Raw genomic sequence first — 14,759 nt, 5'->3', positions numbered from 1 at the left:
GAGCGCCCGTGACTCTCTCTTCTGTGCACTTTCTGCTGTTAGTAGGTACGCCGCTTTCAGAGCCACGCAGGTGGGAGGATGTCAAGCACAGCTCCATCAAAGAAGCCTTACCGCAAGGCACCCCCGCAGCATCGCGAGATCCGCCATGAGGTACCCATCATTCGTGATGACCAGGATGGAGTGATCTTGGCTGAGCAGAGTCAGGTAACGGCTTGCCGGGTGGCAAAGGGCGTAACACCATTGCACCAGGAAACAGGGTTTAGTTACACCGAGGCAGGCCAGCTCAAGCAGGCAGAGGGGTTTGAGGTTTGCAACCTGAACTTCTCCTCATCGTGGTCCCTGGAGTCCAGCAGTGAGAAGGAAGTGACAGGGTGCAGAGCAGAGTGGAACATCAAGAGCCAGACTGTCTCACCAGCACTTCCACGTGGTGGGAAGATGGGGCAGCAAAGTGGGAAGCAGTGCCCAAACCGCAGTCGTGGGCACCTCAGCAAATTTGTGAGCCATAGCATGGAGACGGTTGTGGTGTCTGGGGATGAAAGACACCATCCCACTTGCTCTTTCAAGAGCAGAAGCCTGGAACGCTCGCTTATGTTTAAAGAGCCTCCTGAAGTCCTGACACCGAGGAAGTTTCGGGTCTCCTCTACACACCTGCCTCTCAAAGGGATCCTGAAGCAGACCAACATGACAGGCCCATGCCCTGAGAGCTTACGCAAGTCCCGCTCAGTAGAGACACTTTCCCGTGGCCGTGGCTCACGCAAGTACAGTGATCCTCAGCTCTGCCTCAGCCATACAGAGAAGTGCTCACTGGAGCACAGCAGCAGCAGTGCCGCTGACTCTGTCAAGCGCAGGGAGAAGATTACAGAGGAGAAACTGCAGTTCTCCAAATTCTTGGATGAGATTACCCAGCGGGTGCTGAGTCCCATCCGTTTGCGCTCACTGGGAGAGACCTGGGGAGTAGAACAAGACCAGAACTCTCCCCTTTTCCCCAGAAGCTCCGTGCCAGAAGGCCAAGGGGAAGGTCACCTGCAAGGGGTCAAAACCAAGCATGCAACTGAAAGATCCCCCTGCCCAAGCAGAAGAAAAGCAGAAAAGAAATGTGAGGGGCTGGGAATGGCTTCGTGCCAGAGAAAGTGTGCTGAGGAGGCTGAGAGAGCTTCCAGACTAAGAAAGAAATTTGTCCTTGGGAGGAAGGACAGTAAGGAAAAACTCCTTTCCTTGGAGAGAAGGGTAGTAGATCTTTGTCAGTATGAGCTGCAGCAGCTGGCAGACCTGGGGCTGGCAGGGACATCCTCTGGGCAACAGCACTCACTGTCTTCATGGAAAAGCAGTGCAGAGGGCAGAAGGGATGAAAGCAGTCCCTGTTCACGGCTATTACAGCCACAGCATCTCTGTGCTAAACTTGGGCAGAAGCGTGCAATGGAGCCGAACTACCCTGAGAAAGGATCCTTCTCCACTCCAACACGCTGGAGTCGGGAGGAGGGGCCTACCCCACCTAGATCCTCCCCTTCCTTCAGCCTGGCATTAAACAAGGTAGGTGCCAGGGCCACCGGCTCGCAGGCAGGGGTCTCACAAAGGCCAAAGCCCCCACCTGGATCTCATCTAGTCTGCAGTGCCAGTGGGGAGAGTGAGAGCAGGCTCCCAGACCTCATGTTGTGGGTGCTTGATCATCAGAAGCTGCTCTTTTGTGGGTTGCTACTCATGGCTGTACTCCAGATTGGGTATATCTTCCTGGGAGGAACCAGCTTCCCTTTGGCCCCAGGAGTTAGGAAGGCAGGAGCTGGTGCTGTTCTCCCCACTGCAGACCTCCCAGGTGTTTGCAGGTTGGAGGCCCTCGAGGCTGTGGGGCAGCAGGCGTGCGCAGAAGGCAGGCGGCTCTTTTGACAGGAGGTGTTGGGATGTTCCCAGCGCTTTGCGTGTGCCCTCTGCCTGGCTGTCTTGAGGTACTGGATCTTTGTATGATGGCTGTTTCAGGTCTTTGTAAGCCTTCTCTTTTCTCCAGCCTGCTTTGGGGCCATCGCCTTATTTTAATAGGAATCACATTATCCCCTTTGCCTGGTTGCTAGCATCTGCTCTGTGTGTATTTATGGGGATAGGGGAGGCAGTTGCTAGATAATTCTTCATGAATTAACTGATTGCCATGTGGGGTCAGAATGTAAGAAAAGAATGGATTGATTGATGCTTTGCCTTTAGGGACAGGAGGATGTATGCAGGTGGTAAGGACCATTCTTTTAAAGTGTGAATTGATGAAGGAAGCAGCCCCATGATGTATTAGGGCCAGGACTGAGGTGGTTTGCCTTCTGTAATATTGCTAGCAGCTCAACAACCTCATCCACAACTGTCTGTGACATGGCCTCTCAGCCCAGAACTGGCTGTGGCACTTAATGGACAATGGTTTGTGCAGTGCTGTTGGTACCGAGCACCAAAAATAATCCATGGGCAGCTTTGACTTCGTGAGAATGGTCACAGTCTTGGGCTTTCACAGAAAATACGGTTGCTTCTAGTGCTAATTAAATCTCTCCCAGCTGTGCTGGCAGGCAGCAGCCATCTCACGGGTTAACACAGAGTGCAAAGGAAATGAGAATAGCTGAGCTGTGCGCTCTTGTTGCTGCGCTGTGTCTCCTTGTTCTGCAGGTCCCTGCTCCAGCCATCTCTGGGGATCTTGCCCAGAACATTAATTTCTTTCACAGGCTTTTCTGACCTTTGGTGTTTCTTCTGCTATCCCAGAATAGTTACAGTGGCTGGTTTCAGGTCTGCAGAAAGAAATCCTTTTCACAGCACAATCTGGGTGGTGTAAATGGTAGACACATTTTTCAGCTCCCAAATGATTCTCTCTCATTCTTTTTGTGGGGCTTCAAGGGTGTTGTGATTGCTGTGGTGACAATTTAATCCTCGGTGTATGCTGGCTTGTGAGATTCCTGCAACCCACTAACTGTGGATGTGGAGGAAGCTGAAACGCCAGCTAAGGTGATGATGTTACAAGAGATACTGAGATTGCACCGTGGGAGGGTAAAGTTACCAAACTTGTGTGGTGGTTTCTAGTCTAGCTCTTCTACCCTGAACCAGAACACACAGGTGGGGTCTAGCAACCAAGACTCTGCCCGTTAGGACAGTGTGAGAGACCAACTCCTCCTTTGAAAGAATCTCACAGCTGTTTTCTTCCCTGTGCAGGAACCCTTGACGGATGCAGAAAGAATGAAGTAAGTGTCCTGCTCCCCCTTTATTCCTGTCATACTGCAACTGTGTGGGTGCTGATTCCTCACATCCTGCCTGTGCCACCTGCACAGCGAAGCTGACTGGCCCTGCGGGCTCCTCTCAGATCTTCAATCTTCTTGGGGCCATGTGGGCAGAGCTTTAGTCTGTGCTTTGCCAGCCTCTGCCTTGCATGTCTCTTGCCCTGGAGGGGTAGGGAACATAGACCCCCAGTGCAGGTGCAGGCAGAGGAGTTGGTGGGTGTGAAAGAAAGTAGGAGATGAAGTCTTTAATACAGGTGGAGAGAGGAGTGCCTTTTTTAACCCTTCTTGTTGCCACTGTTTTGGTGTAAGCCACCAGAAGCAGTTTGCAGAGGCCTGCTGCTGACTGAGGGTGAGAGCTGAGCTCTGTGGTGGTGGTGGTGTGGGGCACAGACAGCTGCTAGCACTGAGCTCCAGGCCATAGTGAGGAGAAAGCTTGCCCTGCCAGAGAGAAGCCGTGCTTCTGGGTTTCTCTGAGCAACTGAGCACAAAGGAATGAAAACCAACAGGAAATCCTTCTGACCACCAGGCATGTCCTGGCTGGGGAGGAATGGGGTCGTTTGTGTTGGAATGGGGTTGACTGGCAGCTGTGATCACATCTGTAAATGCACCCCACCACCTCTGCTTCTGGGCTTAAGGCTGTATGGAGTTCTGTTTCCACCATATATTAAAGGTGTGAGGGCTTTTGAATAGTTTCAGGGGAGGCGAAGATGATTTTACTCTTTTTGCCTTCAACTCTTCTAACCTGGACTGGGATAAATTATTGAGTAGGTTTCATTCACCAGTGAGGGACACTGGAGCTGTGCAGCTCATCTGGCTAGTGGGCTTTATCCAAGCACTGTAACATGAGAAGGAGCTGGGAGCCGTGGCTGGCCAGCTGGCATGTGCTTTTTTTGCCCCTGCTCCAAGAGAGTTTGAGTGTCCCTCTCCTGCCAGAGATGCACCTCTTGCTGCATGTGCTGGAGTCTCCTGCCAGTTCAGTTCCTGACGTCCTGGGGCCCCTGTGTGGGGTCTGGGCCCTAGAGCAGGGCAGTGGAGTGGAGGTGCTGGTGTGGAGTAGTACCCCTTGTGCACTCAGTGGTACCTCGTTCCTGTGTGCCTCAGGCTACTGCAACATGAGAATGAGGAGCTGCGCCGACGGCTGACATATGTGACTAACAAAATGGAGGCGATGGAGAGGGAGCTGGAGTCAGGTCAGGACTACCTGGAGATGGAGCTGGGCCAGAACCGTGAGGAGCTGGAGAAATTCAAGGACAAATTCCGTAGGTATGAAAAAGAAAATGAGAGGGGTAGAGTTAGAGAGATCCCTCCCACCAAGGACTGCCTCAGCTGGCGTGAGCAGGCTGTGCCCTGTTGTGTAAATCAAAGGCTTGCTGCATCTTCAGAAGGGTGCACCCCCAGGCTGTAGAGGAGTTAAAGGCTCTGCAGCCATTACTTCCTCCAGGGTACAGTGTAGGAACGCTGCCAGCGCGAGGGGCTGACAGCAACAGGGAATTCTTCATCTGTTGGGTGTAAGACAGGATCCAGCTTGGATGGTTACCCCACGTGTGCAAAAGGAGCCACTGATGGCTGCAATAAAAGACATCACCACTTTACCTGAAAAGTTCCTCAGTTAAAAATCAATGGCAGTCACTGGTCACATGCTTAGACATGACATAGCTCAGAGGAGTCCTCCAAAGTCATTCACACCCTCCCCTGCAAGATCCTTTCACCCAGCCAACCTCATCGTGCCTCCAGTAACTTGGGTCTGAAGGCCATTATGTGGCAGAGGTGAGGCATAGTTAATACGCCTGGTTGTCTTAGTACTGTGAATACCAGTCTTTCTGGAGTTGTGGAGTTGGTGGTTTGCTTGGCAGCTATGAATGGGACTTGAGTAGGTGCCTGATATCTATTCCTATGTATATCTTGTTTCTGTAGGTTGCAGAACAGCTACACTGCTTCCCAGAGAACCAACCAAGACCTGGAGGAGAAGCTGCATGCCTTGGTAAGTGCCCTATTAAGACACTACAGAGAGGAGGTGGAAGACACCTGTGTGTTAGGAACAGATGGAGGAAGGGGTCCTGGCTTCACCCAGCAGATGTGGCAGTGGGGGAGGGGTGAGATTCTGGCCATGACCATCTACTCCCCATTGCGGCTGTCATGAACTGGTTTCTTGACTTACTGAGCCCCTACTTGGTCATGCACGTGAGCTTTGGTTCCCCACAACATAATTGCATGGTATTCCGTCATGTTGCTTCAGTCCCTCTCAAAATGCCAGGGATGTGTCAGCCAGTCTTGGGGTGGTCATCCTGGGAGGACGGGGACAGTCAGAGCAGAGCCAATGTGCATGTATGTCTGTTGTGTGCATTCATAACACTCATGGCTGTTTCTTTTCTCTCCCTCCCCCTCTCTCTCTCTTTCTCCTCCCCATGCTGCTGCTGGCACACGCTGGGTGCACTCACCTCTCAGGCCTCTCTCAGCCAAAGCTGGATTTTTGCAGTTGCGTCTTTTCGTTTGTGTGTTTTTTCTTTTTCCTCTTTACGTGTCTCAGCCTGTTGGTTTCATTGTCAGTCCCACATATACCATCCCAGATGGAGGGGCCCCAGCCCTCGTCCAACCAAGGGCTCACCTGGTATCCAGCAGCTGCCCGCAGATGCAGCAGGTCCTAGCTTGCTGTGCTCCATCTTAAGAGTGTTTGACTCTGAGCCAGCTGGAGCATGGCGTGCTGGGAAGTGGTGCCCATAAGCTGTGGCACTGCACAAGACAAGATGTGGGTGGCTGTGAGCCATGTTTGCTCCCTTTCGTTCCCCTTCTGGGCTGTGAGCAAGCAGGTCAAACAGCTGAGATGCTGATTGCCTCCATGTAGCCCAGGATGAGATTTTTTTGGTTCTAGCACTTGAATTTCTTGGGTTAATATTCATTGTGCTGAAGAGACTGCATATGTGAGAAGCATTGCCCTCCCCTACCCCTTTGTGTGTTGCTGTGCTGTACCCCTGATGCACAGCTGGGCCCTGGTGGTCACAGCCTCAGAGCAGCTTGGGGAAGTGTTGGAGGAACTTCTTGAGAAGAGGATGGCTTGGTTGTTCTGAGCTGTTGCCCCTCTCTGCTGTAACATCTGGGTCTCTATCAGCCCTGTACCTGAACTGTTAGGGAGTGTGAAGAGGCAAGATTGCCTGCTTTAGCAAAGGCATTAACTAAGCTCCATATGAATCTGCACAGGTTCTTTTTCTTACTAGAATAAGGCTTGAGCTCTTTCAAGATGGTGCCCTCTCTCTGCCAAACAAACCTTTTGTCCATTCAGCATTGACTGCTGGATCTTTATGGGCAGTATTCTCGTTCTGTTGCCCTAGAGAAGAGGACTAGGTATCACAAGCTCAGAGGTCTTTGCTGCTGGTGGCAGGGTGGGATTGACTGCTCGACACATTAGCTTTCCACCAGGCAGCATGTGAACCAGGGCAGAGAAGAAACATGGTCATGCTGCAAGAAGAGATACTGCGTTAAGGAGGTTCAAACTCAGCCTGTTGTCTCTAGCAGAGTGGCTGGCTCCATTAGGCTTTGGAGTCCCTCCCTTGGTGAAGAGCCAGGCTATCCCCCTTGTTTGTCTGTCTGGAAATGTTTGTATCCCAGCTGAACATGTCATTGTGCTATGCTTGGGCTGAGGTGGGTGGTAAAGCCTCTGTTCTTCTGTGCTGGGGAGATTTACACCTGGTGTTCTTGCATCCCAGATTAAAAAGGCAGAGATGGACCGCAAGACGCTGGACTGGGAGATTGTAGAGCTCACTAATAAATTGCTTGATGCCAAAACCACCATCAATAAGCTGGAGGAACTCAATGTAAGTGTCAGTCTGCAAATGGCTGTGGAAGTGTGTGAGGTGTGGGCTTTTCCTCTTGTTCAAAGTCATTAGTATAAAGGAACATATGAATGACTTCAGTGTGTATGAAAGTGTTGGAACAGCACACAACAGTGGGGATAGACAAACAGAAAAGGGTCTGAGGGGTTGAGCAAGGAAGAACTGATCTTCAAGTTTGATATATTTGCTCTTTTGAGCTTAGGGTTTGACCTGAATCCAGGCTGTACCAACGGGGGTGGGTCATTTACTCTGGAGCTGGGAGGCAACTAATGCCTTTTCTACACCATTAATATAGAAGTTCCTGGATCTGGTGCTTGTTTCTATTAACTGCTTTCAGCTCCCTCCAGTCTGTCTGTCTGTCTGCAAGATGCCTGACATCAGGCAGTGTCTTCAGGCATGGCTGAGAGCTCTGGGATGGGATAGCAAATCTGGTGGGACTTCTGGAGGTTATTAAAATCCCCAGAGGGAGAAGGGGGTGATACACTGACGGAGTATATGTCTGGAGCAAGGGCTGGAGTTGAAAGGGACACCTTGGCTGAGTTATAAGAAAATACATAGGGGTGTGGAGAGGAGGGAATGGCAGGTGCCCTCATGAGCAGTTCATTAGGTGCCGCCTCCTGCTTCTGTTGAAGCAGCATCTGGTCAGGTGGCACCTTTGTGGGTAAGAGATCAGGCCAGTCTGACACTGTTGCACACCTGTGCCCTTTCTTGCAGGAACGCTATCGACAGGACTGTAACCTTGCAGTACAGCTGCTCAAGTGTAACAAGTCCCACTTCAGGAACCACAAGTTTGCTGATGTGAGTAGCAGTCCTGTTGAGGTGGGGAAGAAGGGCTAATGGTCTCTGCCTGCATCTTGCTTTCTCCAGCTTTCTCTGCAGGGCTGTTGGCCTTTCATCCTTCAGCCTCAGATAGAGGTGTGGGGGAGCTCCTGTTCCCACTCCCACTGAGAAGGCAGCACAGAGCCTCTGCCAGCTCCTCTTTCACACCAGCTCCATTTCACAGCTCAGCCAGGAGCCGTTATAAAAAGCACAATAACCTTGAATTTGATAGCCTGCTGGGTGCCTGATGGGAGCTGGCAGGAGGACAGACGTCGCTCTTACTCTGTCCTCTTCCCTTCCTCACCTGGCGACATGGAAGGGCCACGCTGCCTGATAAGGAGTCAAGCAGCAGTAGTCTGGCCCTGCTTCACTACTTGCTCTGAAGAGAAATGTGGGAGGCAGCATTCAGGGTGTCTTTTAGGCCTCCTGAATGGGATAAGATGGTACCAACTCATATTCCCCCTTGTGGGGTCTGTTCAGCTCATCCTGCCCTCAGGTTGGGCAAAGACAGGGTTTAGGCCTTTCATATTAGTAGCATCACTTCTTTGGTTGGAAGTATAATTCAGGCCCTTACCCCAGCTCTCTCTTTGCCGTACCCCTAGTCTCCATCCCTTCTTATGTTCCTCTCAGCAAAACCATGTGCTTGTCTTTTTTAACTTAGCAGGTCACCAATATGTCACCCTCCCCCTCCCCCATTGTGTCTCAAATTAGCACTCTTTGAGGTCAGTGTATCAGTTACTGCTGGGGTAACCTTGACCTCTCTCCCAGCTGTCTCCCCTCCCTGGAGCTTTGAATTCTGCCCCCCAGAGCGCCGTGTCCCACGTGGCTGCCACTGGAGGGGGGTTGGTGCTGAGCAGCTGTGCAGACAGTCTGCCTCTCAGCCAGCTGTTGCCATGCTGTGTGCCCTGCCTCCCCGGCTTTGGACGCAGCTTTCCTCTGGCTGTGATGGGACCTTGCTGTGCTACTGACTGGCTTGTGGAGCTCTGCTCTCCACTTCATGCTCAGCATGGGTGTGGTGACCAAGGTGAGGGGCAGCTTGGCAGGGTGATGGGGTGAGCAGTAGTGCCCATCTGTAGGACAAGGAGCAGTGCTTACCCTCTGTTGAGATCCCAGTCCTGCAGCTTTGGTAATAAACCCCATGTTTGCCTCTCTGAAATGGAGAGAGTGAGGAAGTGGGATGAGGTGGTGGAGTTGGTGGGAACAAGGGAAGGCATCGATTCTAGCCTGCGGGCAGGCTGCCAAGGCAGCGTGGCTGCAATTACTATATTCGGGGAGCACCGCAGATCCCAGCACTGGAGGCTGTTGAGTCACTTCAGTGCAACCACCGGCTGATTTTCCACAGATCAATAGACCCCTTCCTATCATGTGCTGGCTGGGCCTTGACTCTGTGCTCACAGGCATGGGGGACTGAGCCTGTGTACCATCTTTTCTTGTTTTCTTTGCAAAATGGGGCCTGTGAATCATGGCCTAGAAACATGACTGGTGTGACAGCTAGAGCGCGTTGTTAGTCCCTCATGGGGCAGGCTTGCTTTAGAAAGAGATACCTTTCTCAAGGCAAGGTAGGTGAATGTTAGGGTCAAGATAAGGGGTACAAAGTACACATGAAGGTCGTTTGGAAAAGGCAGATTATTTGCAACTAAATTACTTGCGTGGCAGCCCCCTTCTAATGTCCTTTTCCTTCTCCCTAGCTTCCCTATGAGCTGCAGGACATGGTCAATAAGCATTTGCACAGCACTCAGGAGTCTGCAGGCCCTGGTCAAGAGGCAACCCACACCTTGGCTCCATCTGATGTTGTGCCCACGTCAGTCATTGCCAGAGTCTTGGAGAAACCAGAATCTCTGGTTCTGAATTCAGCCAAGTCTAGCAGCGGCAGCTGTCCCATGGCTGAGGATGTCTTTGTGCATGTGGACATGAGTGGAGCCCCTCCTGATGCCTGCAACAGTGCAGGGCAGATGGGGAAGGAGGGAGGAGATGTGGGGAAACAGCAGAATGGTGGCTGCAAGCCGCAGAGCAGTGTGGAAAGCGTGCCAGAGGAGGTGCCTGCCTTTGAGAAGCTAAGCCCATACCCTACACCCTCACCTCCCCATCCTATGTACCCTGGGCGCAAAGTGATTGAGTTCTCTGAGGACAAGGTAAGGATCCCAAAGAACAGCCCCCTGCCCAACTGTACCTATGCTACACGCCAGGCCATCTCCCTCAGCCTGGTACAGAGCGAAGATGAGAGCTGCGACAGGCACCGGACAGTCCCCAACAGCCCTGCTTCAGAAAGGCGCCGTTCGGCCTCTAGCTGTTCCTGTCAGCAGTCCCCCAAAGCAGCCAGGGCTCACGGCTCTTCCCAGAGTAGCCCATTCAGCAGCCCTCCCCAAATCCCGAGCGCCTTTGCCAGCTCCGCCAGCTCTGAGGAGGACCTGCTGGCCAACTGGCAGCGTATGTTTGTGGACAAGGCACCCCCCACCTCAGAGCGGGTGCTGATGAACCGCACGGCCTTCAGCCGTGACACGGCCCCTGAGCTCCAGAAGAGGTTCAGCCGCTCCATGCAGGAGCTGGGTAGGGCAGCCTCAGCTTACTCGGATGGTGAGGAGTCTGCGCAGAGCTGCAGCTGGACCGTGAGCCGGGACTCAAGCATGGACACAGACAGCACCGAGTCCAGAGCCCGCAGGAGCCATTTCTCCTCAGACTATGGTACAGATTTCTCCCAGGATGAAGCCCAGAAGCTGTTGCAAGAAACCAGTGGAGGCACTGCTGAGCCTGGAAGCCCCTCACCAGAGAAGCACAAGGACTATGTGGATCTTGGCTTGCCTGAGAGCCCAGCTGAGGAGAGAGAAATGTTGCTCCAGGGAAGCAAGGAGAGCAACCAAGGAGGTGCCCAAGAGGAAAGTGGAGAAGGCAGGGTCAAGCCTCCCTTCGGTCGGCCGCACCGCAGCCCCAAGAGGATGGGGGTCCACCACTTACATCGCAAGGACAGTCTGACGCAAGCCCAGGAGCAGGGCAACCTTCTCAGCTGAGGCAGGGCAAGAAGCAGCCACACGCTGCAGAGCTGTGGGATGCCTCCATCTGTCCACCTTCTGAGGGAGAAACCTCCCTTAGTACCCTCCTCCTGGGGGGGCTCTGCTCTGAAATTTTATATTTATTATCTTCTTTTGCTACCTGGAAGAGCTGGGGTCCCCCTTCCCTGGCACCTCAGACCCACAGTACTAGCACACACAGTGTGCAGAAGCGCACCCACTGCCCCAGCACACTCACAGCTCTCTTCACAGCCTCACACTGGTGCCTGTACCAGAGCTCGTTCTTGGTACCCCTCGTCCTGGTGCCTGTGCCTCTTTATGCTCGCATCTTCCTTCCCCCTTCCCACTCAGGTACCTGAGGCCCTGGGCGCTCTCATGCTGGTTGCCCGCAGCTGCTTTGCTCTCTTTTAACTTGTGCCAACAGGGAAGAGTGCCTGCATGGTGGTGTCTGATTCCTGGGAGCCCACAGGGGCCATGAATGGGGCACGAGGACTCTCCCAGCGGATGGCTATGGGCCCCTGGGGATGTGCTGGGATTGCTGGTGTCTCATTTTTTCTGCTGGGTTTTGTTTTCCCCGGCTGCCCTCTGGGTGGTTCTCCAGAATCTGCCTCTGCAGGTCCCCATCACTTGGCTCCTGCGTTGGGCTCAGCACCTGGCCCCCGCTGAGGCAACGCACGGATGCCGGTGCTGTGGCATGGGGCATGGGTGCTGTCTGCTGAGGTGGTTTGGGGAGGCACTGCCTGCTAGGCGCTGGGGTTTGTGTTTGTGTGTCTCCTCCGTCACACCTCTTCCCCCGCTCTCTGTGCTGTTGTTTTGTTTGAACGGTGCTGATGCTTTGCTCTTGGGTGGGCTTCTTTCTTCTTTCCAAGCCTTTGGTTTTGGGGTGTATTGTTTTTTCTTTCTCCCCGCCCTGCAAAAACAGACACAGCTGTTGGCAGCCGGTCCGATGCCTGCATTGAGGGTGTGTTGAAGAGGCTCAGCTCTCAGAGCTGCGCTTGCCTCTGATCCTGGCCTCCAGCCTGCAGAAACCCCTCCAGATTCGAGAAAAAGGTCTTGCCCTGGGCGAGCAAGGTGCGACGGACACTACTGGGCTTTTCTAGGCAGGGCTCCGTGCAGGGCCGGCAGGGATGCGAGGGCAGCGTGCTGAGGAGCTGCTCCCTGTAGACACACTACCTCACTGCTCGGCAGCAGCCCTTTGCCAGGGTCTCCTCGCACGCCCGCTTCTCCGGGGGGCTCCAGGCTGGCTCTGGCGCCTCTCCGGGACCTCCCCTTCTGGGTAGGCCTTCTCTGCTTGTTTTTCCTAGTGTAGCGTGATACCGTGTGACTTTTCTTCTCAGTCTTGTGTGCTCGGTGTCTTGTTGGGGGGGAGGGAAGGGGAGAGGTCTGTAGATGTAGATATTTTTTTGACGCCCAGGCGTCCTGTTTTAATTTTGTCCTGTGCCCTTGTATGTCTGGTGTTTCTTGACTCCCTCGGGGGTGTGAGGCAGAGAATAGCCTGGTTCCCTGCACCATGCCCCCCTCAAGCCCTGCTGGCTCTCCTCAGCCTGCTGTCTGGTTTTTGAGTTGGGTTTGTGTTGTCCTCCCACCCTACTCAATGAGGGCTCTTCACCGGGCTGTAGGAGAACAGCTCTCTGTCCAGGAGGGAGCTCTTGTTCATATGCTTATAGCAAGATGTGCAGCCAAGAGCTGCCTGGGGGCCCTGCTCCCCTCCCCAAACCCCTGTCTCTGCAAAGGGCCAGCCAGGGCTTCAGCTTGAGCCTGGAGGCTCCAGGGTCTGTGAAAGGGAGCTGCAGGCCTCTCTGGCAGCTGTGTAGGTTGGTTTGTGTATCCTGGCTAGAGCTGCTGCCTACATGCTCGCCTTGTTTCCCACCTTGAACAGTTGTGGAGCTGGATACCACTCTCTGGCGGGGAGGTGGGACTCAGTATTTCACTACAGTATTTCACTTTATACCTGTGCAAACAGGCTGGTGCTGAGAGTGGGAGCCTCCTCTGAGCCTGCAGGGTGTTCATCTCCCCTGTCCTGAACATGGTGGTGGGGTCCTTGCGTTTGCTCTCATCAGCTACTCCACTGCTGCATTTCTTCTGTTCTTCTGCAGTGTTGCTGAGGGCTTGCACCTGCAGCGGCTGCCGCCTCCTGCCTCACGGACATCACGTGGTGTTGGATGCTCACTGAGTGAGCTCCTTTGGCTCTGAGGCTGCTGGTGGCGTGCCTGTGGGACAGCACAGCCACTTGGGCAGTGGGGGAGGCATTACCCCTCAGGGCTCAGCCCCGTCTCCCCCGAATCCTAGCATGCTGGTCAGAGAACAAAACCCACTCTTGCTGAAGCAGCTGGTGCTGATGGTGCTGGGCAGAGCCAGCCTCCCTCTGCTTTTGGTCAAGGTAGACTTAAAACCAAAACAGTGGAGAAACGGAGGGGTGGCAAAGGGGTGCCCGATGCGTCACCAGACACTTCTGCTTCTTAGCATTAGGCTGCTGGCAGAGGTGGAGGGGGAGTGGTGGCCTCAAGAGGAGCAGAACCCTCTCCCGGCGGGCACAGTGCCTGCCCTCTGCCCTCCTGCTCACCTCCAGCAGTATTGGCTCTGGGGCCTTGAGCTGACCCCACTTTCAGTATCCCAACTCCAGACTGTTAATCTGTAACTAATGTGTTTTTTTCTGAAATTTTCAAACTGATGTATATTTTAAGACCAGAAATAAACTATTTTAAAAGTAGGTGGCAATGGCTATAGTGTTCTCTGTTGGGTAAGACCTGGACCGGACTGATCCTGAGCATGTGAGGGAGCAGAGCCTCTCTGGTACGATGTCCCAAGTTTGCTGAACTGCGTGTGCCACCCATTACCTCTCCCAGGGAGGGCGATCCTGTAAGCTTCCCAGGAGACTGGTCATCCTGAGTACCCACTTTAGCAGCAGCCTGGTTCAAGGTGCTTGTGCAAATCAAGTCATCTGTGTTGGAGAGGAGGTGCAGTCCTAGGCAAGGAGTGATGTGTGGGATGAGCGGTGTTTTACTTCTGTAATTGTATCCAAGCACTGGAAACTGCTCTCTGGGTCTGAATGTAGACTGTCAGCTCAAAGATCAGACTGAGCCTGCAGACCAGAATCCATTGTTCACAGCAGAACTTGTGTCACTTTTGACTCAGAAGCTGACAGCAGCTTAAAAAAAGAGATTATTTAACCAGGCAACTCTGAGAAACATTAAAAAACAATGTGGGCAATTTTCACATTACTTAAAGGCTGTAAAGGCTAGGCTTGTCAAAACCTCTGCAATGAAGCTTGTTGTGCTGTAAGCGGCCTCAGTGTTACTCATAAAATTCTGCCTACCCCATTTCAAGTATTTTGCTGGCTGTCCTTCTGTCTGATCTGTGTCTTGGCAAGGACCTCCACGTGCTGATCTAGAGTAGGATGAGGTACAGCTAATTCTTTCAATATTTGTTGGTTTTCTTGAAGCCCCAGCTCTGAAAGTCATGTGAGAGTATCAGTTCTCCATTTCAGAAACTGAGTTATGTGGGAGCACGTAACATACCCCCTCCCTGGAGTTCATAAGAGTTTTACAATTCTAGTACCAGTATTTTGTGGTTTTATTTTGTGTGGGGAAGGAGGATTGGGTTGATTGGATGTACCCCAGATAGGAAGCCCTCCAAACATGAGAGCGAGGGAGTTCCTGTAGGATGCCAATATGGATATTTGGAAGCGTTTCCTTTTCATGTTGAATAGCACTGCAGAGGTCAGGGGGCTGTGATGAAAGTTCCTCCATCTCCCAAGTTATGCTGCCTGTGCCCTTCTGACCTAGGTGCATGCAAAGCGTGACACAGGAAGAGTTTCTTGTCTCTTTGTCCCCATAATTAATTATTTTATTCTGTGTTGCCTCGAGTAGCAGCTG

The 14,759-nt window shown here is 52.9% G+C and overlaps 1 protein-coding gene across 2 annotated transcripts; it reads left to right on the top strand.

The window, feature by feature from the left end:
- Positions 1 to 78: 78 nt before the first annotated feature.
- TJAP1 (tight junction associated protein 1 (peripheral)) lies at positions 79 to 10,884 on the top strand. 2 transcript variants are annotated; one of them, XM_009583478.1, is made up of 10 exons: positions 79 to 180; positions 3,169 to 3,197; positions 4,335 to 4,496; positions 5,148 to 5,214; positions 5,679 to 5,708; positions 6,935 to 7,042; positions 7,775 to 7,858; positions 9,568 to 10,144; positions 10,214 to 10,453; positions 10,586 to 10,884. In XM_009583478.1, the coding sequence occupies exons 1-10, from the start codon at positions 79 to 81 to the stop codon at positions 10,882 to 10,884; spliced, it is 1,698 nt and encodes a 565-aa protein (XP_009581773.1). The 2 variants fall into 2 exon arrangements, with proteins under 2 accessions (XP_009581773.1, XP_009581774.1); XM_009583479.1 differs by lacking the exon at positions 5,679 to 5,708.
- The last annotated feature ends 3,875 nt before the right edge of the window (positions 10,885 to 14,759 follow it).

This window comes from Fulmarus glacialis, unplaced genomic scaffold, assembly GCF_000690835.1.
Source record: "Fulmarus glacialis isolate BGI_N327 unplaced genomic scaffold, ASM69083v1 scaffold42548, whole genome shotgun sequence".
Classification (NCBI taxonomy): Eukaryota; Metazoa; Chordata; class Aves; order Procellariiformes; family Procellariidae; genus Fulmarus; species Fulmarus glacialis.
Note: the sequence above shows the minus strand (reverse complement) of the source record. Positions and strands in the feature narration are given on the sequence as shown.